Source organism: Staurois parvus, unplaced genomic scaffold (assembly GCF_062004578.1).
Source record: "Staurois parvus isolate SC_StPar_1 unplaced genomic scaffold, SC_StPar_1.0 ptg000657l, whole genome shotgun sequence".
Classification (NCBI taxonomy): Eukaryota; Metazoa; Chordata; class Amphibia; order Anura; family Ranidae; genus Staurois; species Staurois parvus.
The window spans coordinates 2,976,883-3,003,421 of record NW_028318453.1 but is presented as its reverse complement, the minus strand read 5'-3'; the positions used below and the strand labels follow the sequence as shown (position 1 = coordinate 3,003,421).

Below are 26,539 nucleotides of genomic sequence, written 5' to 3'. Positions count from 1 at the left end.
TTCGGATGGAAGTTGGAGTGCTGAAGGGACTGTCGGGGTCAAGGAGGGGTCCCCTAGGTCATGGGTGGCCTCTGATCTCGCTGGGCTCAGGCGGATACATTCTGTGGAGAAGCACGGATGAGATAAGGCCTGGAGCAGCAAGGAACAAAGAGGGCAGTGTGAGTACAGCAGCACACTTTGGGATCTACATGGGGAAAAGAGGGCTGGTAGTTTCTGTAGGCCATGGATCTGGGAACAGCTCCATAGGGGGAGAGAGCACGCCTCTGCATGTTGCTACAGAAAGTAAAGTGATTTTTGAGGGGCTGGTAGTTCCTCGCTTATAAGGGGCAGCTGCTACTGATCCACAAGTACTCAATTTCAGGAAAAGAACAGATCAGGATCTGCTTTGTACATAGGAAAGAAGTGTCCCCCTTCCATTGTTTCAAGTCAAACTGGGCATCCCATAATCCCCATTCCCTATCCAAGTTGCATTCCCCTAAATAAAGCAGCAGTTTCATGGATTAGTTGCTGTCTTTGGATGCAAGTCTGTAAAAATACCAGTTGCCTAGCTGTGCGAAAGGAAGCTTAGGGATACCCACAAGACAGCAGCCCTCACAAGTAGTGGTCTTGGGTTAAGTATTGCACTTTGGCTCTGCACTTCAGCAAATGCACAAATCGAGAAACCACAGCAGACTACTTTGCAAAACACTAAACATACTGTTTGTGACCTGTTTCCCCATCCAGCTTTTTATCTCTCATTCAGTCTGCTTCTTAATCTCAATACTCTGTAACCTGCATTCCTTACTTCTCACAGTTATGTCCTCTCTCCTCAACTCTCTTTAAAACCTCCAGGACACCGGAATATGTCCCTTCATATAAGTTACACTCCCATAATACCTCTCTCACCCTTCTGTTGCTCCTAACATCTGGAGATATTTTCCCAAATGCTGGGCCGCCATCATTTATATTTGACCAACACATCCGACATCCTCTTACAGGAGCCAAAAGCCACACAATCTGGTTTTTATTCCTCTTCTTCCCAGAGCCAGCCTCCCCTTTACCTGTGCCTTTTGGAATGTCCACTCACCTCTGTCCATGACCTTTTTTATCACAAACTTCTTTAGCCGCTTCCCAACCACCCTATAGCAGATATACTGCTACAGAGCGGCAGGGGTGCGCAAAATCACATATATATATATATACATAATTTTGTGTGTCCGGGTAGGGGGAGTACCATTCACGGCCGTGGCTGTCTATCACCGGGTCCCAGCCGGTGATCATTGAGCATCTCCGACGGGGAGGGAGTACTGTTTTTTTTTTACTAACAGTCCTCCTCCCTATCAGCTCAGGCACACTGCTCTGGATGGCTGTGCACAGCACAGTCATCCAGAGCAGTATGATTGCAGTGAAGCCCACACACACCGCCCCCTATGTAGAACACTCCCTGCACACAATTAACTCTTTGATCGCCTCTCCTGTTAACCCCTTTCTGCCCAGTGCCATTATTACAGTGTCAGTGCTTTTTTTTTAGCACTTATCACTGTATTGGTGTCACTGGGGGATGTCAGATCGCCGCCATTACTAGTAAAAAAAATAATAATAATTCCAGTATCTATACCGCCATTTGTAAACGCTATAACTTTCACATAAATCAATTAATTTACACGTATTAGGATTTTTTTTAGCAAAGATATAGCAGAATACATTTCGGCGTAAATTTCACTCCCTGGTTATCTCTCTCCTCGACAACTGCAACTCCATTCTCATTGGATTACCTTTACATCTCCCCTTCAGCCCATCATGAATGTTGCTGTCAGAGTCATCCACCGTACCAACCATTCATTGTCTACTACCCCTCTCTTCCAATCCCTCCACTGGCTCCAACTAATTAAATTCACAATACTAACAACAACATATACAGCTATGCCCCCAGATACATCACTAACCTGGTCTGAAAATACCAACCAAATTGTTCTATTCATTCCCGCCAAGACCTTCTACTCTCTAGCTCCCTTGTCACCTCCTCCCTTGTTCATCTCCAGGACTTCTCACAAGCATCTCCCATCTTGTGGAACTCCTTGCCCCAATCTTTCTGATGATCTCCTAATCTGTCCATCTTTAGACAATCCCTGAAAACCCTTGTCTTTAAAGAAGCCTATCCTGCTTCTAGCTAATACACTGTTCTTTTACTGTCTTCATCAGCTCATCCCCCACAGTTATTACCTTTTGTATCACTTGACTCTCCCTCTTAGTTTGTAAGCTGTAATGAGCAGAGCCCTCTGATTACTCGTGTACCAAATTACCTTATAACTGTAATGTCTGCCTTCATTTTGTAAAGTGCTGCGCAAACTGTTGTTTTATTGTTGTTATTAATAATAAAAATAATATCACCAAAGTCTCAATTCATATAGGCACAAGTTTTTTTGATTTTTTAATTTGTGGTCCATATTTTATCTAATCAATGATGTTTTATTTACAAAAATAAAAGCATTATTGTAGAATCAATTGTGGTTTTGTCACTACAGTACACTCCAAAAGTGTCTCAGATGTGAAGAGCCTTAACATGTCCTATTGAAAGGGCCTACACAAACACATTGTCAGTAATGCAGGCCCTCACACTACATATTTATTGGTTGATCCTAAGCAGATAATCAGTACAATCAGATTGTAACAAGCTTGTGGCCAACTGTATGCCCATCAGCTCAAGCCTGTGTCCTTTATTTAATATGATCACATAGAAACATAATACTTGAAAAGAAGATCTAATGTACCATACTAAAACACATTAAAATGTACAGTATTTTTTATAGTTTATCATATCTCCTAGTTTTGTTCCAGCAAGATACTTTTCAAACTGTGCATCCACTTCTTTGCTCTGTTCTTCAGTAAAAAGACTCTTCCAGTCCCCTACTTCTCCTTTAAAAGCAAAAAAGTAAATAATAGTGATTATCATTTAGGAATTGGAATCAAAATGCAATCCTATAAGAGCTTCATAAAAAATAAAGGATTTCATTTTGGAACCATAGCCCAGAAAATTAACCCCATTGTGATCTATAAATTGGTTAAAAAGCCTGAATGTTTATTTTTTACCTTTGTGCATTCAATGCCTGAAGATAAAAAAACTTTAGTGTGCAGCTCCTCCCCCAGCTATCCCAATATCAATCTGAGCCTGATCCTAATCCAGCCATGTGCACTAAAGCAGAGGCTCTCTCTGCTCTCTCCCTCCTCATTGGCTCAGACACGGCAGTGGGAGTCATTGGTACCCACTGCTGTCAATCACAGACGGTGAGGAGGGAGGTCTGAGCTGCACTCTCTGTGTCTTATGGACACACAGAGTAAGGCTTGGGAGTGAGCACACACGAGTACCCCCATAGCAAGCGAGGGGAAGGAGCACCGGCATGGGACGTGAGAAGAGGAGGATTGAGGCTGCTCTCTGAAAAACCAACACACATAGCAGGTAAGTATAACATGTTTGTTATTTAAAAAAAAAATGTGTTTACAATAAAAAAATTAAACATAATTTTTTTATTGTATACATTTAGTCTTACAATTTGAGCGTTGTATTTGGTCACCAGGATTGAGGTGTGACTATTGTTGTCAGCTCAACAGAATACATTTTTGAGCTTTTTGAATTAAACAGTGCACGGAGCACAGTGTGGTGCATATAGACACCAGTCATAATCATATTGTATTCCACAGATAACTTAGCCTTGTTCACTTGTCTTAGAATATTCGTATTATCAAGCAGCATAGTCACTTTTTTTTTGGGCGAAGGCATACAAGGCTGCATATCTATATAGAAAGAAAAACTTCTTGATTTTCTGTAAGCTAGTTTTTTTTTTTAAATGTCTCAAGTACATTTTCTCTGTGGTTTATTAAATGGTACAGAAAGTGGTGTGTAAATTTTGTTCAGCATAAGGAAAACAGAAATACTAACATATCTTGTTCAGATGGAGCGATTTTCTTTCCTGCAACCACAGTCAGTGTTGGTGGGGGGATCCCTCCTGCGGAGCCATTGGGATTGATTTGCTAAAATTGGAGAAAAAAATCTGGTGCATGGTAGCCAATCCGCTTCCAACTTCAGCTTGTTCAATTAAGCTTTATCAAAAAAACCTGGAAGCTGATTAGTTTCTATGCAGAGCGGCACCAGGTTTTGAACTTTCCAGTGTTACTAAATCAACCCCATTGTGTCCTCTTGGTAGTTATAATAGCTTTTAGCCATAATATAAAATCTGACAGGCTAGTTGTATCTAAGTTGATCGATCGATCAACTACGGTACATTTGTCCATGGACATCCTCCCAGAACTAGACAACCATGCTGTAGCCATCTTTTGGCTATAGCGCACTTGGGAAATGGTTAAATTAGTTTGAGAAAACAAGTTCTCAGCATACTGACTATTTCTAATAAACACAGTGGGGTTGATTTACTAAAACAGGAGAGAACAAAATCTGGTGCAGCTGTACATGGTAGCCAATCATCTTCTAAGCCCCAGTTCACACTGGATCTGACTTTAAAATCGTGCAACTTCACTTGAAGCTGCATGATTTTAAAATCGAATGGCTGAGAGACTTCAGGTGCAACTTGATGAACATCTGTGCAACTTCATGCACAGATGTCTATGCAAGTTGCACCCAAAATTGGCAAAAGTAGTGCAGGAACTACTTTTCAAATCTGTGCAACACTGATGAAGTTGGAGTCTAACCATTTAGAACAGTTCTATTGCCAGTCATTGGATGCGATTTTTCATGCCATCTGAATGATCAAATGGCATGAAAATTTGCATCAGTTTGAACCAGGGCTAACTTCAGCTTGTGCAATTAAGCTTTGACAAATAAACCTGAAAGCGTATTGGTTTCTATGCAGATCGAAACCAGATGTTGCACTCTTCAGTTTTAGTAAATCAACCCCAGTGTGCAGGAGCACATTGTCTACACAGATTTCAGGCATTTATTATGAAAAAAAAAAAAATAATCCATAGAGATAAATTAATTTTCTGAAGACAAATAATTTTGCTTTGCATATGATCGAATGGTTGAAGTGAACAGATTGATTTGGCTATGTGAACAATATCTCTTACTTTTGTAACTCAAACCAAAAGTATTGAATTTAGATATGTGTTATTTGTACAGCACAAGATAAATCCTTTTTAAAAAACTTACCTTTTCGGAAAAAAACATTCCCCATTTTTCCATGTGTGTCACTGGATTTCTCCTTCATAGATGAAAAAGTCGTTTTTTCCTGTACCAACTTGATCTGATCATCTGTCAGAGTTAAGCCACAAAAGTCCTTTATTTTCTTCAGTGCTCCAGTGAGGTCCTTTGAACAGGAAATATATAAAGAGCAATATGTGACAAAATATTGATATATTATTAAGAACAATATAACTTCATGTTCTCTGCAGCACTGGAGGACAATTGCCAGAGAATACACCCACAAGAAGGAATGTAAGGTAAAAATTATCTAATCAATTCACAACGGAGGGAGGTGAACACTCGGCTTCATTTAATTTTCCTTTAACGGTTCTGTAACAGTTTTTATATGTGACTTCTGTGCATTGTCTTTTGCTATTTGGGGGGTGGAACCATTAAGAAAAATACATTTGTAGGGAGATGGTCTTAAATGGCGCTGAAGAACCTCTCTCGCAGTTTACTCTAAAGATATGGACTGCTGGCGGTGTCATTACACCAACTGAACAGCAAATGCTAGCCAAAAGCTACATTTGTTTTGATGGAACAAATTCCTGAATAAATCTGTATGTCAGTTTGATATCTTCTATAGATGTATTTGGTTCTGTACACAAATCTACCAAACAATGCCAGTATTAATTTTTTAGTGCAAAAGAAGCAGTTTTTCTGTGAAAACATTTTTGGTTTTTACTATAGACCGTAGGGCAAACGCTTACCGCTTTCATGTCTTCAAATGTAAGCACAAGGATGTTTCCATCATCAATATGTTTCTCCCACTGAAGAGTATATTCAAAGTACGATCCATAGGTTACTAAAATAAAGACAATATATAACAGTTACAATACCATAAAACAGCTTTTCTCAACCTTATCAACACAGAGGAACTCCTGAAATAACTTTCCGGTCTCATGGAAACCCTGCTAAAAATGACTATTTCTACAACTCCTGATACATTAGTATGATGGTCATTGGAAAAAAATACCCCCTTACAGATGGCCAAAAAGATCATTGGTGTCAGTGGGAGCTTATCTGAGATGCAGAAATTGCTCATTGTTCAAGGAACCCTTAGCAACCTCTGGAGGAACCTTAGGGTTCCATGGAATTCTGGTTGAGAAACCCTGCAATAAAATATTGAAAGTAACCCTGGTTTACTGAAAGAGGAAGGAGAGTTAAATAAAGGATTTTTGCTTGCATATGATTGTGTGAAATCAGTACAATTTAATTTCAATTACTAAGCTAAGTGAAGATTCACTTTACAAAGAAACTTCCCTTATCTTGGAGAATGAGGCGAAGTTGTACTGACTTTGATCATCCATTCATATGCAGCAAAAATCCTGTTTTTTTTTTTATTATTATTTACCTTGTACATGACTGGGTGTACTTTATAAAGTTAATTTTCAAATAGTTTCACCTTTTTTTGACATCAGGGATGGGCAACTGCAGTCCTTAAGCTGTTGTGGAAATACATGGGCATTGCAAAACTATCAGAGACAAGCAGGAGGCAGAGACATAATGGGAAGACTGATAGTTATTGCCAGAGGCAGAGGTGTGATGGGACTTCTGCAACAGCTGGAGGGCTGCAGTTTGCCCACCCCTACACCAGCATAAGTGAAAATTCACTTTGAAACTCAACATACAGGATATAATTCTTTAGCAAAAGCAACCTCAATGCCTCCTACATTAATGAGTATCACTATTTTACCTGTAGGTTTAGCTGTTGAACAAATTGGCAATTAACAGGTAAACCTATAATACTATATATTTACCCTTTTATAAATATTTAATAGCATTATAAACTAAAGTAATGCCAACATTTTTCAAATATTTAGGGAGCACAATACAATTGTTCATCTAAAAGTATGTACACAAGTAGGCAACAAGAACAGTGTATTGAATTTAACTATTTATTGTGTCTGACTTTTTTTTATTTTTTTTCTAACTGTGCATTTTAAACACATCCATTCAGTACCATTTCCAGTTATAAACTCCTTGAAGAATAAGTCCCAAGATTCATATTTTGGAAGCACTGGATTCTTGTTTGAGAAATGGTAGTAAGACACAGCTGTGTCTTTTGGATTTCGAAGGATGAGTAATATCTGCAACAAAAACAGAGGCTTATTATGCTGAAAAAGTATTGTTCACTATGGGGGAGATTTACTAAAACTGGTGCATTCACAACCTGGAACAGCTGTGCATGGTAGCCAATCAGCTTCTAACTTCAGCTTGTTCAATTAAGATTTGACAATAAAACCTAGAAGCTGATTGGTTTCTTTGCAGAGCTGCACCAACTTTTGCACTCTGCAGTTTGAGTAAATAACTCCACTATATATTACATCAGTAGCATATACACACAATTGTACTGAATTATCATGATCATAACATTATAAATATATAATACATTATATTTGGATATATTATTAAGTTGAAATAATAAACTTTTTTTCAGGCCCAAAGTTTTTGTTTAGAATTGGATAAAATATGGAATTTTGAGTTTTGCTTTCCCATTGGGGATATTTGCCTTAAAACAGAGCTTAAACATTGGAACAAATAGGAACAACATTTTAAAAATGAATGTCCTCTTTCACTTGTTATACCTGCCACAGACCCTTCTGATCCATATTTTGGGCCATATTCTGGGCCATTACCTCTGGACCATGAACACAGAATAGATCAACTTCCTATAAGCAAGTAGGTATCGTATAATCTTTGGCTCTTGAAAGACAGAGGAGATATAGGCTTTCCAGGCCTGGTCAAATATTATCAGGCAGTCCACCTGTCAAGAGTACCAGTATGGTGAAAACATACCATGTTGAGTGGACCTTGAACAAGACATGGTGGACCTGCCTTTAAAATTACCCTCTAGTAGGCTCTACTTGTCTACCATTGCAAAAAAATAGTGCCTGTTAGGTTCTCAGAGATTACACTCCATTAGGAGCGTAATCTCGGAGAACCTAACATTGCTAAATCTCTAACCAGTTTAGAATCTCTAAACCAGTTTAGAATTAAACATTTTTCTCTCATTCAGGAAATGGAAATCTACTTCAGACATTAGAGTGATTACTGACCCACCTTTGAAACTCCAGAAGGCTCTACAACACTTCTCATCTAATATCAAGCCTCACACAACAGCCATTGCCCTTTGAAAAGCTCTACTTGGACTTAGACCCTTTCCATTATACCTTGGCAATTGAATATAGTCTTCTTACACATCCTGTGGCTGACTTTGTACTTCCTTTTTTAACATCCTGGGAATGGGATCTTGGTTTTACTATTTATCTTTTTAAAAAATCATCCATATCTAGCAGAATCTAGAAAACAGTACATAAACTATTGAATTGATGGCACTGGGTGCCTCAATTCCTAAACAAGATCTTTCACTTAGTCCCCTTAGTAAGCTGGGAATGTCCCATATTCTGGGAATGTCCCTTGGTTCAACTCTGTTGAGAAGACATTAAAAGACTGACTGGCAAGCTCACAGGGATCTCCTTCAGGAATAACCCTGCCCCAAGCTTCAATGCTGCAAGAGTGTACACTCCATTAAAATAGAAGAGCTCTGACCCTCTCACTATGGATAAATGGATCTCTATAGTTAATGAGATCTATTGCATGGAAAATCTTACTGCCAACTTAAAAGGAAAAGAAACAATATTCCTAAACACATGGTTCTAATGGAAATACTTTTGACATATTGCATGTTTCCCTTTTCCTACATCATACATAAAGATACCCTGATGTTCCAACGCTGATTTTGTTTTTAACACTGCTTTTTCCTATCACAGGAAGGGTGAAACGGCTGTTATTTTTTGGATTACTGTTTTCTTTTCCCTTGCCTGTTCTTTTTTTTTTACTGTCTCAATGCTTGTCCCTCTTGTTTTTTTTCTTGCTTTTCTTCTCTTTGTGGCCTTTCCCTTCCCCTGTAATACTATTTAAAATGGATATATAATATTCCCACATACAGTATATAGCGTGTTTTAGAGTGAGCAGCTACTACATTTATGAACTTGTAAGCTACAAGATTTAAAATTTATATTTTGGTTTTAGTTATCCTTTTATATTACTTTCACATTATTTAAAATGTTTGTTCTTGGGTTTAAATACTATTTAACTGTAACTTTGATGCCAATCTCTATATGAGATGAGCTGTGCTAAAGCTGTAAAAAAAAAAAAAAAAAAAAAAAAAAGGTTACTCACCAGTCAACATTACTGGTGTGTGGCTGGCGTGTAAGGTAGCCACATGATTGTTAAAGAATTTCTGTTACATTATAGTAAATAAACATAAAATCCATGTGACTCTGGTTGAGCTGTCTGCTCAGCAATATACAGCAAAAACACATTTAGGGCTCATGTACACTGCAGCTACTAAACTGATGTTCAGGAGCTGTTCAGCGTTTTTTTCAGCAGCCCCTGAACTCACCCTAATGTTTTCCTATGTGTCCATGTACACATCTTTGTTTACAGTCGTTTACAGGCATTTGAGTTTAAATGCGACTAAATGTGGCAAATCGGATTTATAAGCATTTGCATCTGAAATTTTTTTTTTTTTAACTCTTCCAGTTCCCGATGCAGTCCAGAGCCTTTTTTCATCATGAAAAATGCACTCAAAGTGTTTTCATGATACTCAGATGGACAAAACACTGAACACAGGATGTTCCTACCAAGCTTGTCACACATTGTAATGACCAATTCATACCTCAGACCTCCCCCACCCTTGGAAACAAAAGATATGTTAATGACCATTCACATCTCAAATTCCTCCAAAAGACCCCCTGCCAGGTGGCCTTAATGACTCACTCTACCAGACACCTTTCTTGCCCTTGGAAACAAAAGAAATGTTAACTCACACCCAACCTAATTTCAGCAAATACTCCTGACTCTGCTTCTACTTTCTTTATTTCTCTGAAACAGTCTGAAATAGTTAATAATTTACCAATTTTCAGTGCATTCTGGGCATTTGGGAGGTAGTCCTGTGCTTATCTTTAAAAACCGCTTCTAAATGCAAACGCACATAAACGTGTTATGCAAACCTGGCTAAACAGACGTTTTTTAACCGAAGTTTTCCAGCAGTCAGTTTCCATCGTTCAGAAGTGTCCCGTGTACATGGGGCCTTACTTTCAAGAGACACAAAAGCAAATTGTATAAATCGATGAGTAGAATAGGCACCACGTAGGCTAAATGAAAACAAAATTTACATTGCTGATGTTTCAGTTTTATCTTTTGTAACTTTGCTGGAAAGGTGAAGTTGTTTTTATAAAATGGAGCATATCTATAGGTGTTTTTGCTAAAAATTAAATATATTTTTACAAATGCATCAACATGCTTACTACTATACCTTGGTCTTCTTTTCGAAAAAAGTTTTAGGAATGTTTTTGCAAGTAAGATGTGATGAGATGACTCTTGGCGATGGTTGCTGATTCATGTACTTCAGAGAAGGAAAGAAAAAGTAATATCAGCTTCATTTTCTATAATTTTTAAATATAAAAATTGACACTATATATACAGTACAGAGGGAGAGAAGAAATAAGCCTTTGCCCTGTGCCTGCGTGGGTTTCCTCTAGGTACTCTGATTTCCTCCCACACTCCAAAGACATTCTGGTAGTGTAGCGGCAACTTTGGGAAAACCAGATAAACTCCAGACATGAACTTGAAGAAAACAAGCTTTATTAACCAGATGGGAAACAGCCAGGCTCATGCCTGCAAAGCTAAGTAATTTCAAAAGCATCTCACAGGGTACACCTATTAACAATTACGTCACAATGCATATATTTCCTCTTAACATTTCTTGTATCTTTGAAAAGCAGTATACAGGATATAGTCTTAATGTAAATTAGGGGCCATAGACTGCATGCCCTTGAGGGTTAAGGACTGATGAATGTACAATATATATGTAAAGCGCACCCTAAATCAAAAGGTGCTATATAAGTACCTGTAATAAATAAATAAATAGATTTGTCGTTTGGAGTCACAGGAAGGAAGCTAAGTGAATAATCTCTGTTATCCCCATACCCCCCACCCCCCAAACAAGCACATACACTAACTGACATAGGTTTTTGTATCCCCTTGCTCAACTATTGTAATGCCGCTGCTATGCAGCTCTGATGCTGTTGCTATTCAGAGCCACTTGGCTAACCCATTCATTTAGGATTGAACTATGGCCTCCCATTTAAAAAAATATATATGCTGCAGCACTTGCTTCATCTGCAATTATAGTTTCATCTTAGTCCTTCTGAAAAGTCCCACAAATACCTGTTGAGCATGCCAATAAATTCCCCCTAGTGTATCTTCTTGTGATGGTGTGACTATGATGCTGTACTTTTCCTGAATTCAGAGCAGAGTTGACACTTTTATGTAGGCTATGCCTGCTTGCACCACAGTGGGATGAAAAATGTGGCTATCAACATTGTCACAGCTGATTCACAAACCTATAGCTTGTCAATCAGTAACTGGCCACACCTAATTCTGCCCACTGCTTTCTGGATTGGAAACGCTGCCTCTGTTGCTGAAACCCTCCTACTGGGAGCTGCAGTGTCTGGGAGTGGGGAAAGTGAGACACAAATGAAGGAGGATTTTCTCAATAAGGAAGGTAAAGGAAGTTTTTTTATTTACTTTATGAGGACTGTGCATCGCAGGCGTAGTAACTAGATTTGGGACTTGTTTAGACTGCCATATAGGAGTTGTACTTTCAGTAAAAAGTCCTTTACCCTTATAGTAAATGAACCACATTATATATGTAGAATCTGTCATGTTTAAAGTGCAGAGTGCAATAATCCAGTCAAATTGAAAAAGAACACCTAGCTAGGAATGGGACAATTGTACTTGGATTTGGTTTGCAGGAGATTTGCCTAGCAGCCCACTAGTTCAAACGTTAATGTGGACCCTGCTGAAATCAATGAAAACTGAACAAATTCCCACCATTTTCAAGGCTGCTAGTCAAGGGATTATCAAACAAAAAGGCAAGGGGGCTTAGGTACTGTTCTGTCCCCACATGAAGGCGAATGAAGGTATATCTGATAATGGCTGTGTAACTTCCTACCTTCGTATCCAAGCAGTGGAGCAGACCGGACCGGCAGATGTTCAGGTTAGATGGATCCAAACGTATACACGGGAATGAAATCAGCGTGGGTTTATTTGGTCCAAAATACAGCGACAAACAGTGATACAATACTGTAAGGTAGTAGAGGTATTGATGCTGTCCTGTGATATCTTTCCTGAGGCTAACTGCTGGTCAAAAACTGATGCCTTCACAAGCCCAGGGTATTGAATGTCCTGTCACACAGCTATATAGCAGATAAATTGGCTGCAGGAAGTGACCAGAACCAAGGCTTGCCTAAAACCACGCCCAGCAGAGAAAACACTTACTAGCTATAACAGAGGCATGCAGCATGCAAATTCTGGCCAGCAGATGGCAGCAACAGATCAAGACATAGAAACAAACATGGTGAAATAAGAATTGGTGATACAATGCACAGTTAAATAACAAATATGAGGGGAACAGCACAGGTACTGCCAGGGTAGGCATGTGCCTATAACTACTGGGAGCAGCACTTTTAATAAGATTGAAAGTGAAACATTAAAAATGCACATAAAAAAAAAACATGCTTAGTGGATACCTTAACCACTTCAAGTCCGGACACTTTCACCCCCTTCCTGTCCAGGCCAACTTTCAGCTTTCAGTGCTATCACACTTTGAATAACAATTGCGCGGTCATGCAACACTGTACCCATATGAATTTTTTAGCATTTTTTTGAGATCGATAAAACTTTATTTTGATGGTATTTACTCACAACTTCGATTTTTATTTTTTTGCTATATATATATAAATGAAAAAGTCCAAACATTAAAAAAAAAAAAAAAAAAGTGTTTTTCTTTTTTTATTTTTCAAATAAATAATCTTCATAAATCTTGGCCAAAATGTATTCAGCTATCTTTTTAGTAAATACAAATAACCCAAATTAGTTTATAACCAAAAATTATAATTTAAAATTTTTTTTTATGACATTTTATTTTTTTAGATTATTTTTTATGTTTTTTTTTTTTTTTTTTTTAACATACCATCACCGTAGCAGTACAGTGTCACCATATTCACACTGTACTACTTGTGGGGGGTGATGAAGATTTATTTTCTTTTTTTACACTGATTTCTTTTACACCCATAAAGACTGTAAAAACAATTATTTCTCCTCCTCTCTGGCTGCATTCTTGCAGCCATTGAGAAATACCGTGAGAGCTGTGATTGGTCACAACTTGTCACATGTTGTGAATGGCCTTGTAGCATGTGACCTCTGTGATCATTCACAGATTTCACAAGTAGTAAGCAATGATGTCAGGAAGTGACATCTTGTCTACTACTAGTCATGTGATCACGGATTGGCCAGTCAGTGATCACATGAATCGGAACCTCACAGAGAGGTCCCGTACAGCAGAGGACACAGCGGGCACCGGATTGTGGTGCCGCGCGCTCCCAGGCAGTGAATGCGGGGACCATTTATAAATGGCAACCCACTTCCGCACTGTCCCCGTCTGGCCATTTATGTACATTGGCTGGATGAGAAGTGGTTAAACCTACCTATAAACCTACGTATAAAGTGGCACACCTGTTCAGTGTATACAATATCCACTTGAGCTCCAGATGATTTACCCCCCTTAATGACCAGGCCTATTTTTGCTACTCGGCACTGCACTAATTCAACTGATAATTGCGCGGTCATGCAATGCTGCACCCAAATGAAATTTACGTCCTTTTTTTCACACAAATAGAGCTTTCTTTCGGTGTAATTTGATCACCTGTGCGCTTTTTATTTTTCACGCTATAAACAAAAAAATGCCAAAAATTTTGAAGAAAAACAATATTTTTTATTTTCAGCTATAAAAAATATATAGTAAACTCAAAGTTGGTTATAAATTTAGGCCAAAATGTATTCTGCTACATGTTTTTGGTAAAAAAAATCCCAATAAGTGTATATTGATTGCTTTGTGTGAAAGTTATAGCGTCTACAAACTATGGTATAAAAATTTACGCCATTTTTCTGCTATACAGCGCTGCGCTAGTTTAACGGACAATTGCGCGGTCATGCAATATGGTACATAAATGAAATTTACATCCTTTTTTCCCCCACAAATTGAGCTTTCTTTCGTTGGTATTTGATCGCCTGTGCGGTTTTCATTTTTTGCGCTATAAAAAAAAAAAAGCTGACAATTTTGAGGAAAAAAAACAATATTTTGGACTTTTTGCTATAAAACATGTCCAGTAAAAAAAAAAATGCAAAAATCAAATTTAGTCATAAATTTCTGCCAAAATGTATTCTGCGACATGTCTTTGCTAAAAAAAAACCCAATACGTGTAAATTAATTGGTTTACGTGAAAGTTATAGCGTTTCCAAATGGCGGGAAAGATACTGGGATTTTTAGGTTTTTTTTTATACTAATAATGGCGGCGATCAGCGAATTATGGCGGCGATCAGGGACTTATGGCAGCGACCAGCGACTTATGGCAGGACTGCGGCGGACATTTTGACATTGGGGGGGGTACTGACTTGGGGTCACTGACATCCCCAAAAACACTAATACAGTGATCAGTGCAAAAAAAAAAAAAACTGACACTGTACTAATGGCAATGGGGAGGAAGGAGTTAACTTTATTTTGCAGGGAAAGGTTATAGGAGTGAGGAGAGTGTTTTACTAGGGGGTGTGTACTGGGCGGGACAAGGCTGATCGAGAAAGAGAAACTGTTCTTTCTCGATCAGCTCATCCTTGAGCTGACAGGGAAGTGACAGACAGCACAGCTACTGCAGCTGTGCTCTCTGTCACTGTTTGCCGCCGATCGCCGGGACATAGCCGTTAAGGAGCGGCTGTGACCCGGCGACTGACATCTGCGGCGGTGAACCACGGGACAAATAGGGCAGCGGTGCACCTCGCACACGCCCCCTATTTGTTTACAAAACACACTTTTTAAAACGTGGTTTTGCCTGTGAGTGCCGCCCTGCCGCCATATACGTACAGTGGCTGGGCGGCATGCGGATATTCTACAGCAAATGTGAAATTTTCAAAGGAATGAAAATACCATTTAAATTTCCAGTAAATTACATTTCCCTGCCAGCTTTGTTTTGTTTTTTTTGTGAAACTTGGTATAAGGACCACCCAAAATGTATACCAAACCCTTAGGGGGTTTGGCATGGTTTTTTTTTTTTTTTTTTTTTTTTTTTAGCAGACCCTTGGGGTGGTCCCTATGCCAGTTTTCACAAAAAAAAGAAGCCAGCAGGCAAATTAAATTAATCAGCAAAGGTTTAATTTTTCCTTTCCAAAATGTTACTTTCGCTGTCAAATATCCTATAGCAAAAAACAAAATGCCTGGGGTTCCCCCTAAATACTCATACCAGATTCTTATTTTTGATGAGGGTTTGGTATAGATTTAAAAGGGGGTCCTATTAAAAAGTACAGAAAAAAATGGCATGGGATCCCCATAGTCTATAGCAGACTTTTATATAGGCATGCAGCCTGCCTGCCCAGGAAGGTGAGGGAAGGTAGAATGTGCCCCTCTGATCCACACCAGGCCACATGCCCTTGACGTGGAGAGGGAGTTTTACCAAGGGTGACCCTCCTGAGAAAGCACATTGTCACCATAATAAAAAAAAATTCCATGATGTAAAGCCATCTTCAATCACATCATTCAGCGATGCAGATCTAGACAAAACAAGATGCCAACCTGTTGAAACAAAAACAATGAGCCACTGCACTGCTGTTGAACTCCTAAATGCAAATAACAGATACCTTTTCCAGCAGCTGGTCTGTAAATAAAAGGGACAGATAATGGTAGCTGATATTTTTGACCAAAAATGGTCCTGGCCATACTTGGTTAGTAAGGCATCCACCATCCTCCCCTTTTGTTTACATTTAGCTGCTGGAGAGGGATACCCAGCTGATAGCCAAATCAGCAAAGATGCACTGTAGTAATAACACTGATAAATGCATGGCTTTTCACTGCAGCCAGGTTCAGCTTGGTGGATTGGCTGAATATCCCATTTAGTTTACCAAACAGACAGAGTTGAGACCTAATTTGGGTCTGACCTCAAACCTCATCCCTGCTCTTAACGGAGTCCACTACAGTAACTTGAAATGTGAATGGATGCTGTAGCCTACTGCAGTTTCTGTATCATCACTGCTATTTGCACTCTTTTACTAACCAGCCTAGTGTGATATTTGCTGGGTCATGTCTACCAAAACTGAAATTTTCCCACAAGGTGAGAGTCCATTAACAACCTAATAACTGCCATTTATGTATTTAATGTTTTCCTTAAATCGGTTCTTCAGTCATTTGTGGAAAAATACTGTAGCTGTTGACTTTTAAAGAACAGACACAAACCTGCCCAAGGATCCAGCACCGCCCTCATCCGGGTTAGTTTTTTCATCATTCTTCGGGTCACAGTGCGGGCATGTTAATTGTACGCATTCAGTTATGACTCCTTATGGTTGCGCTTTGTGGATGGCCCTGCAGTCTTTTGGGACCTGTGATGTGTTTCAGAAAGTTGCTGGCAGAGAGGGGGGAAGAGAACTTCCACTTGGATCGCCTCATCGACCCAAGCTGAAGTGGGAGTGGGTACCTGTCTAAATCAGAACCCCCCAAAAAATATGTTCCAACTATAGCAGAGGAAGTGGGGAGGAGGAGAAAGAAGAGCAGAACTTCCTCTTTTGGGTGAAGTTCCACTTTATTAGAGAAAAGAGGAGAAGCAGAACATCATTGTCATGTGAGCCTCAGAACCAATATTGCTAGTTCTCTTACGTAATAGAGCCCTAGATTTAATTCACCATTATACACTAATTAAATTGTGCAAGGTGCTACCATTTATTTTGCCAGTACATCATGATGTGCTACCTTAAATCTAGAAAACAAATTATTGATTACGTAGTACCTTATCTAATATTTAAATCTGTGACAGGTTTTTGTACATACCTCAAATTTCTCTGGATTTCCAAACTCCAACATAGCTTGAACCAAAGTTGGCTCTTTGTTGTGCATTTCAAATAGCATTTCATGTAGTATCTGTATTGTCCAGTTTGTTCCTAGAATGCAATATAACACATACTAATGAGTTTTTTTTTTTGTACCTATGTTTGGGGTACTATGTTTTCAGGAGCACCCCAAACATTTTTAAAGAAATCTCAGTTAAAATAAAAGGCCTTTTTTTATTGTAGTATGAGCCTCAACTAGTGTCAGTTTTGCAAACTGTATTACCTGCACATTAGTCTAATCCCCCCAGAAAACCTTATTACACCAAGGTCAGTGGTCAAAAACATTGTTTTCTTAATGTTTCTAAGAAGGATAGCAAGCTAGGAACAGAAATGAACATCCCAATAAGCATCTGCCACTGTACCAAAAAATTTGAGCTTCAGCCCTTGGGTTTGAGAGTTAAAAGTACTACATGGGACCCCATTTGAATGGCAAAGCATTTCAATTCACAAACAGATTTCTTGATAGCACAAAATCAGAGCACTGACATTTGGGATTATAGGGTTATATCTTTTCAATAAGCACATGGTACAACATTTATACAGCAGCACTGACAAGCCTGAAAGGTCACACAGAACAGCCTTGGAAGGGGCTTCCTGATAAAAAAAAAAAATAGCCTAGCCTCAGAGCAGAGGCAGAGGGCCATTGAAGGGGTCTTCCTAAAAAAAAAATTAGCCAGGGTTCAGAGCATTAATTTAGTAATCAGAATGATTACATATAAGCTGTAGTGAGAGAAATATATAGGCAGCAGTGGCAGCAATAGCAGCACCACCACCTAGGAGCCAGAGTGTGTGATCTTAATTTTGTAAAAATATGCTCTTTACTAGATACAAACTCTGCAACAAGCTGCAACTAATCATTGGAATCAGCCAGGGGGATATGAAGTCATCTGAGATGCTTTGGGGTGCTTGGGTGGTAGTGTTGACAATGTAAAAAGGATGTCACAGGAAAAGGGATCTAAAGAGGACAAGCAAGCAAGAGGAGGCAAAGGTAGAGGACGATGAGGGGGTACAGGCTGAATCTCCCACATCTTCTTGTGGTACCACAAAGTTGATAGATGTAACCCTTGTGACTTGCTGCTCAGCCACCACTAGAATTACTCAATGTGCTGTAAAAGATGTATCATCACTGCCTATGTTTACTGTGCCACTGACAGAATACTGCAATGTGATAGGGACACATTCTGGCTCATGTGGATATGCAAAGCAGGGATGACATTTTGGAAAAAATAGTGGAGGCTGGGCACGTGGCATTGGGGAACAGCACAGGCCACAAAATGAGGGAAGGATGCATGTGTCCACTGGTCTGTAGAGCAGCAGTTGCAGTATTTCAAGCTGTGTAGCATAAGTCTTGAGGCGTTGGGCGTGTGGGAAGTTAGGAGATGTTAGAATGAAATAGTTGATGGGAATAGTGACGGCCTCTTGTTCCTGACAAGCCACTCTGCCCCAAGATCCTTCTAAACTGCTTTAAGAAAATTGTCTCCCTCTGAGTTGAGACAGCAAAGGCTACTTGTTCCTTATGAACAGGAAGGAAGGTATTGGTGCATAATGCAGCTACAGTGGTGGAAGAAGGAAAGAGCAAGGTAATCCTCTGGGCTCTGTCCTCTGAGCAAATACAGCCCTCCACTGAACTCAGTTGTTGATATTCATATGGTTTCTCTTGCATGTGGTACCAGGGTTGTTTACATTCTTGCCTTGTTTTAAGAGCTAAGCACAGTTTTTGCAGATGACCATGGTTTGTCAGAAGCTGAGGTATTAAAAAAAAGCCCAGATGGCAGAGGTACTATGATCAGACCTAGCAGTGGGTAGCAGCTGTTCCTGTGTACCACTGCTAACAAATGAAGATGGTCTGAGGTGCCTGCTGCACTGGGGCCCTGTTTTGGACTCAATGCCCTCTCTTCCATAATGTTGCTGCGGTGCAACTTGCTTTCCCTGCCCATCACTCTTTTTGTCCAGGCCTTCAACCCATGTTCTGTCAACCACATCATCCATTACCTCCTCCTGAATAGTCTCAAGCTAGCAGTGACTACTGGAAGGTGTCATCTCCCTTTATTTATGCCTGTGGTCCCTTTCTTCAGACATGGTCTGTGAGGGAATAACCACAGACACTGACCCACCCTGCTTTTCCTCTCTTGGCTAGTCCCCAAAGAAAAGTAAAGGTACGGCATCAGTGAATGGTATGTATATGTTATTTCTCTCTGGTTGTTTTGAGTCCTTCATCAACAGCCCCAACATGGAATACTGAAACAGTTTTGCAGACTGTTTTTGTTAAATGCTGGAGTATATGGAGGATTTGGCAGGGGATGAAGTAAAGGAAGCCTTCTCAAACTGACTATTCTATGCCTGGGAGGAAGATGTGGAGGAGATGAATTGAAGCAACTCATTCTGGATCATCATTTCTACTACATCTTAAATTTGCTGTGACTGTAAGGGTCAGCTTCATGTCTGTTCTGTTATAAATGCTGTAGAGCATACAGTGATGAGCAGTTACAGCAGTTTACAAAATGCTTATGCTATGCTGACCAGGCAGCACTGATTCTGAATGTTTGGTCTGTTATGCTGCAAATATAGTCTAATAAGCCCCACAGCGCAAAAGCAATGTTGATGAGCAATACAGAAAGTTAGTGGCTATACTGTGCAGGCAAACAACCATGGTGCTCAATGCCTGCTCTAATATTATGCAATTAAAAATAAAGTAGAATATATTTCTCTAAAAACATAGGCTTTCATATTACTGGTCATTCCTGTCCACTGATTGGCCACAGTGGACGCCCAGGGCATTACTAGAAAAGTAACAGCATCCTCGAACACCATTATTTTAAAAACTGAAGTGTCATTGGGGGCTACTCTTATCTACCCTGCCTCTTTTATGACCATTCCTACTGCTTCTGTTTCCCATGGGGTGATGAGTCTGTATAAAGCAGGTACATTTCCATTTGTGAATAGGATTAACTTTTGCTAGTAGATGACTGAAAATAAAAGAAATGGAAAGTGCACTAATGCTGGTGCAACTACAGGGCTGTCACAGGCTCTCAACAAGAGAGTCTGCCTATGCCTGCTCTTTCGACCCAGCGGTACTACATCTTGTGAATGAGAATGGAGGACGGGTTGATGATTGATAGCTCTACCCCCCACATTCATAGAAGGAGCAGTACAGTTTTCCTAAATGGCAATGCTGGGTTTTGTCATGCCATCTTGATGAGAGCCTGTGACAGCCCTTTAGTTGTATTAACTCCCCAGCACAGGAGGTTTAAAAGGATGGGACATCTTGTAAGCCCAACCACTGGTGACACCACCTTAGACCTTTGACCATTAGAACCTTTTGACTGCAACCATAAAATAGACTTACACACAGTTTAACATGAACTGATATTTTGGCTATATTGAGGTCAAAATCTATGCACAGTAAAATGACAAGAAAGTATATGCATAGAATAGCAGCTAACACTCTTAATAGACTCAAGTAAGGGTTGCAACACAGCACAACTTCAATCAATTCTTAGATGTCCTGCAATTCAGAATTTAAATAGTAGCCTCAGTTCTGAGATGTTTCTTCCCAAGTGAGCTGAAGGGAAACAAACAAATTGCCAGACTAACTCACGTTTGGTCTCTCAATTACTGGTGGCTGGGTTTAACAATGAGAAAGGAAAAATAGCTCTTTAATTAGATATGTCAATGTCCCTTTTAAATTGAAGTGTCCAACCTTCTGCACACTCAATGGGGCCCTAGTTGGTGCAGATTTAAATCTTTCTTGATGTAAAGGTAGGGTTTTTTTAAGAGAGGGTGAACAACAAGGAAAGAGAACTTCTCCTTTAAGTGATGTTGAATGTGGATGTTTTTTCTTTAGCACACGCAGAGTGAAATCTAAGATTAGGCTAAGATTAAGGAAAGGGCAATAGCTAACTTCTACAGGGGTTAATTCCTCTTTAAGGGAGTGGCAAACTAAAGTGGTAAAACATTTCCTGGACGAGTAACACAGGCTGGAACTGAAGCACTAATGTAACTTGATCTGCAGGGTGCAAATATTGCAGCAGAATCCTGTGATTCGATGTGTTGAGGATGTAATAATTAGTAGGCCACAAGGCAGAAGGGGCCTGTCAATCTAGGCCTTAGCACAATAACCTGTAAAACAAAGGATGCTAAACTGAGAAGAAAGTAACTGAACTTAGCAATGTCAAATTCAACTTCGATGATTTGGGTATGGAGCTCTCCCTCCTAATCTGTGGCCTTCGGTCAGGTAGTGGATAGTCACTCTGCAGATGGGGGCCCCCGTGTTCTCTTGATTCTTCTGTCAAAGATCACCCCAGACGACACCAGCATTCACCCTGGCATCTGCATACAGTATAAGACCCTGTATAACAGCATTAGTACTGGGAAAGGGAAATGCTGCACAAGTAAAGAATCAGGTGGGCTGTAGTGAACAGGAGATGTCAAAGGAACATGCTAACAAGTTAGAAACTGCTCCTTTAGGCCTCCTGCACATAGGTGCCTGGGGCCGTGCAATGTAAATTTGAGTGTATTGTTTATTTCCCTTTCAAGGAGTCACAGGTGCTATGTACAGCTGCCCATAGAAATCATTGACTGTATGTGGGTATACCTAAACATTTGTATGCATACAGACATACAACCCTGGGCTGGGCGCAGATAGTCTGTGTCCAGGATGTACTGTACATCTGTACACATGTGCATGGTTTATACCCATGTACAGCTGCATAAAGCCATTGTCCCATGTGCATGAGACCTTACTGGCTGGGGATCCTTCCCCAGGCATTCTACAAACTCATTTCTCTGCAAAGGTTCATTTTGCATTATTTTCTAATCATTTTCAATAACATTGACTAAATATAGGCAAGGGTCTATATGAGGGTATTGACATCACCAGTGCTCCACCCCTTTTTTAGTTTTCCTGTGCGGTGGGGAATAACCTAGCGTGCAGCCGACTGGACTGCAAAATAGCACAAAGTTGGAGTTTGCATACAGATGAGTTCAGAGGACATCCAAGGGCATATTTACTGTCAACACGCCCTAGTGCACTAGAAACCACACCTTTGCCAGTCATGTGCATTGAAATAACATGTGCAAAAATGTCAAGGTGTGAGCCTGGCCCATCTCACAGGTATGGATAAACAAAAATGCAATCTTTTTTACCAGATAAATTAGGTGCCATATACGTATTTTAGCTGTTTATTTAGCAGTTTGCCTGTAGTTCAACTTTAAGGCTCCATGTACATGGAACGTTTGGAAAACACTTCTGAACGATGGAAACTGACTGCTGGAAAACGTAAGTTAAAAAAAGTCTGTTTAGCCGCGTTTGCATACCACATTTATACGCATTTGCGTTTAGAAGCGTTTTTAAAAGATAACCTCAGGAGACTTTCCCAAATGCCCAGAATGCACTGAAAAATAGTAAAAAATTTATTATTTCAGACATTGAGAGAAATAGAGAGAGCAGAACCAGAAAGAGCAGTATGTGTTGAGATGACCTGTCTTTTCTGGTTGTATTCACTATGGATCCCATCATGAGCATAATGCGGCACGTTCTACCATTTTTTTCTTCACGCAAAACCTGGAACTGACTGCCCTGGTGTACTAGGTCCATTTGAATACATGGAAAACGCTTTGGGATATGGAAGAGTTAAAAAGCACTTCTAAAAGGCAAACACTTATAAACGTTAAATATAGTTAGCTGCGTTTACAAGCGTTTGGTGGTTGAAATGCTGATAAAATCAACTCCTGAACGCGAGTTTGGTGCGTTAAAAAAAAGACTGTAAACTCAACTGCCTGTAAACGACTGTAAACCACATAGTGTACATGGACACATAGGAAAACATTAGGGAGAGTTCAGGGGCTGCTGGAAAAAAAAAACGCAGAAAATCTCCTAAATGTGAGTTTATTAGCTGCAGTGCACATGAGCCCTAAGGAATCAGACTTCCCATTTGACAAAAGAAAACTCACAGTCAACACACTTACCACATTTTGGATAGGTTACAATTAGCACGTCATCTTGTCTAGCTTCCAATTTCTCCATTGCTTGAAAAGTTGCTTCACTGCAAAGAACACTAGGGTACAGAATTCCCTTATAATTGAACTTCAGCTCCTCTGGTGTCATCTTACTGGCTTTTTCTGCAACTTTTTTAATTTCGGCAAGGAATTCCTCCCTCTTTGTTTTTTTCTCTTCAGCAGCAGACATTTTTCCTATGGAGTATAAGCTCAGAGACAGAGTTCAAGGCACAAGTACTTCCCTTATGAAGGCAATGGGAGGGGGAATGACACAACAGCACTGCCTTTTTTTTTTTTTGCTCGCTTTCTCTGTTTATTACACAACCTCTGGTGCAAAGAAGGCGCAGAGATTGGTCATGCAAGCCAGCCATATACAAATAGTTATGATGTAATTTAACCTACTGAGAAGAATAACAAATCACTTTATGAGCATTAAGGCTACCAATATTTACACAAGAGATTATACATACAGTATATTTAAGGTCTTGTAACACATAAAAGTGCAAAAAAATTAGTAAAAGCGAAATCTAAAAATCAAATGATATGGTAAAGTGAATCATGAATGTAATGAGCTGAGTGAAACAGTAACGTGCATCAAGTAAAAGCATGAAAATATCAGCTAAACAGCTCAAAAAGCAAATGCCAAACAATAAAGTGTATCACAGGCAGAATCTAAATACAATAATGTCCGTGGTGATCCGTGAATTGCAGTAGTAAATGATGTTACAATAAACATATAAAATCTGAGATATATAAATAGGATAAAACTCTACATCAATGTCCGTGGTTAAACGTGCAGAGTGCAAATGTGCTGATGATCACACAAAAGAACCCACCACCTCTGTTGGATGTACACTCACCAGATGCATATGCTTGATTGCCTGTTACCAGTTTTCATCTGAGTGTACATCCGAGAGAGGTGGTGGATTCTTTTGTGTGATCATCAGCACATTTGAACTCTGCACCTAAGACTGGCCATACACTATACAATTTTCTGTCCAATTTCTGCCCAATATCCTTTAGATTTACCTTCAACTGTGTAGTGCAAGGGCCTGCCTAATTGGATACAACTGAAAGTGTTGATTGGGTTTGACCTCCTATTATATATTGTTAGAGTTTTATCCTATCTACAGTATATATCTCAGATTTTATATGTTTATTGTAACATCATTTACTACTGCACTTTACTTCACGGATCACCACGACATTATTGTATTTAGATTCTGCCCATGATACACTTTATTGTTTGGCATTTGCTTTTTGAGCTGTTTAGCTGATATTTTCATGCTTTCACTTGATGCACTTTACTGTTTCACTTAGCTCATTACATTCATGATGCACTTTACCATATTGTTTGATTTTTAGATTTCGCATTTACCAATGTTTTTTTCACTTTTATGTGTATATATTTTTTTTTATTATTTATATATATATTTTTTAGCACTGCACTTTCTTACATATACTATTGTAGCGGATTGTTACCTTCACCTTGTGTGCTAGCTACTCCTCAGATATTGCCAGTACTCACCTATATATTAGATTCTGTTAGATATTTAAGGTCTTGTTCACACTTGACTAAATTTCTAGCTCTTACCAAATGTACCTATAACTTTAGTATAGGTGTTAGACAGGCATTAATGAGCTTTAGTTTGGGCGCTGACGGGTGTTAATGAGCTTTCGTATGGGCATTAGACTGGCTTTTTACAAGCGTTAAAAACGCTCCTCAAAGCCCTATGTGCAGTTTTGAAGTGTTTTACAAGCGTTAAAACTACACCACAAATGCCTATAATAAGCTGCAATGTTACTAACGCGCTACCACCACTCCACCAATGGCCCGCTAAAGTTTGCAAGAGAGTTTGTGGAGCGTCACTATAGACTGGAATGGGAGGCGTTGAAAGGCTTCAAACTCCTCCTGACTCAACATGAGGCTTCAATTTTGAAGTGACGTGACACGCTTCATGTTTTGATAATGTGAACAGCACTGTGTGCTGCCTATATTATCATTTTCATAGGCTTTTGAGGAGCATTAAGAACGCCCCTCAAACACCTGCTTTCAATGCTAGTGTGAACTAGCCCTAAATCAGCAATTATTTTTTGCTAGAATATTACAATAAACATTATATATTTTCTGAAAGGAGAAGCCCTGAAATATAAAATGGTGTCTTTTTTTGATATTTTTATGTCACATTATATTTGACATCAAACAAATTTTCAGTAAAAATACACTAAAATGAATTTCAGTGCACACAAACACAATATAATACCCATGTATGAATAATCTCTTGTTGTTCAAGGATAAGGTATTAGATTAGTATATCATTGTGGATTTAAGTATATCTTTTTTTATTATTATTATTATTATTATTGTTATTTTTTAAGTGTTAGAAATGTACATTTATTAAGAATAGGAATTTGATAATAAATTGGTCTGTACAATGAGATAAACTACTCTTGGGGGGGGGGGGGGGGGGCACATGCGCGCCACCGGGGAAGAAGGCCACCTAACTCTCTAGCTCTGCACTGCTGGAACCTAGCCCTCGGCACATCGGGCTCTTGTGCCTCTCCACTGAAGCCCTCGCTGCAGGTAGTACTCCCTGGACAACTGGGCAACATTGGGAGATACATCGCACCCCAAAAAATAAGCCCAAAAACTGAGACCGTTTTGTCATTATGACCTAATTTCCTTACTGTTTTTTAGTTATGTTAAGTCTGGGCCCTCTGTCTAGGGGTCTGTAACATACATGTGACATGATGTAACGTACATGTGACATAAATGTTTTATGTACTGCGCACTTTTGGGAAATTAAAGCTTAAAATTAGTTAGTGACTTTTGTGTATTTAAGCACGGGCTCATATCTTCGGAGAGATTAGATTGGGGAGATTAGATTGGAGAGATTAGATTGGATTAGATTAGATTGTATTGTATTTTAGTGCCTTTAACGCTCGGTCAAGCTCACTGCCAATCTGTATGCAATTGCACTGTGTGTGGGCAGATTGCGTGCAAATTGTAAAAGGTAACAGATTTGCCAGACGGAGATCTGTGTGTGTGGGGTGTCCCAGCAGACCGTTCTGTGCATAATCTGTTGGGTGGTGGCAGGCTACCTTTTGTGGTGTGTCTGGTGTGGGGGTGTGTGGACAGTGGAAGGTTGATTAACACCGGGGTTCAAGCTGTAGGATAGCTGGAAGGCCTCTAGAAGGGTGTGTAATTGCTAAGCTGGTCCTCAACTCTAGTCAGTACACCAGATTGTAAATAAGATTTGTATCTGCCAGTGTGTGGTCGACCAGCTGGATTGGATTGGAGACTCCCTCTGGTGGTGGCCAAAAGGTAGTGTGGGCTGTGAAAGGATATCACGGCTGATCTTATATACGGTT

General features: G+C 39.5%; 1 protein-coding gene across 1 annotated transcript; it reads right to left on the bottom strand.

Annotated features, from left to right (window-relative positions):
* Positions 1 to 2,381: 2,381 nt before the first annotated feature.
* LOC149448779 (sulfotransferase 6B1-like) lies at positions 2,382 to 23,412 on the bottom strand. The gene is made up of 7 exons (XM_089694268.1): positions 23,138 to 23,412; positions 17,112 to 17,221; positions 10,497 to 10,586; positions 7,137 to 7,263; positions 5,884 to 5,978; positions 5,141 to 5,297; positions 2,382 to 2,895 (listed from the first exon to the last, which is right to left on the bottom strand). Exons 1-7 carry the CDS (start codon positions 23,355 to 23,357, stop codon positions 2,765 to 2,767), a joined length of 930 nt encoding a protein of 309 aa, XP_089550394.1. The 5' UTR covers positions 23,358 to 23,412; the 3' UTR covers positions 2,382 to 2,764.
* Between the last annotated feature and the right edge of the window lie 3,127 nt (positions 23,413 to 26,539).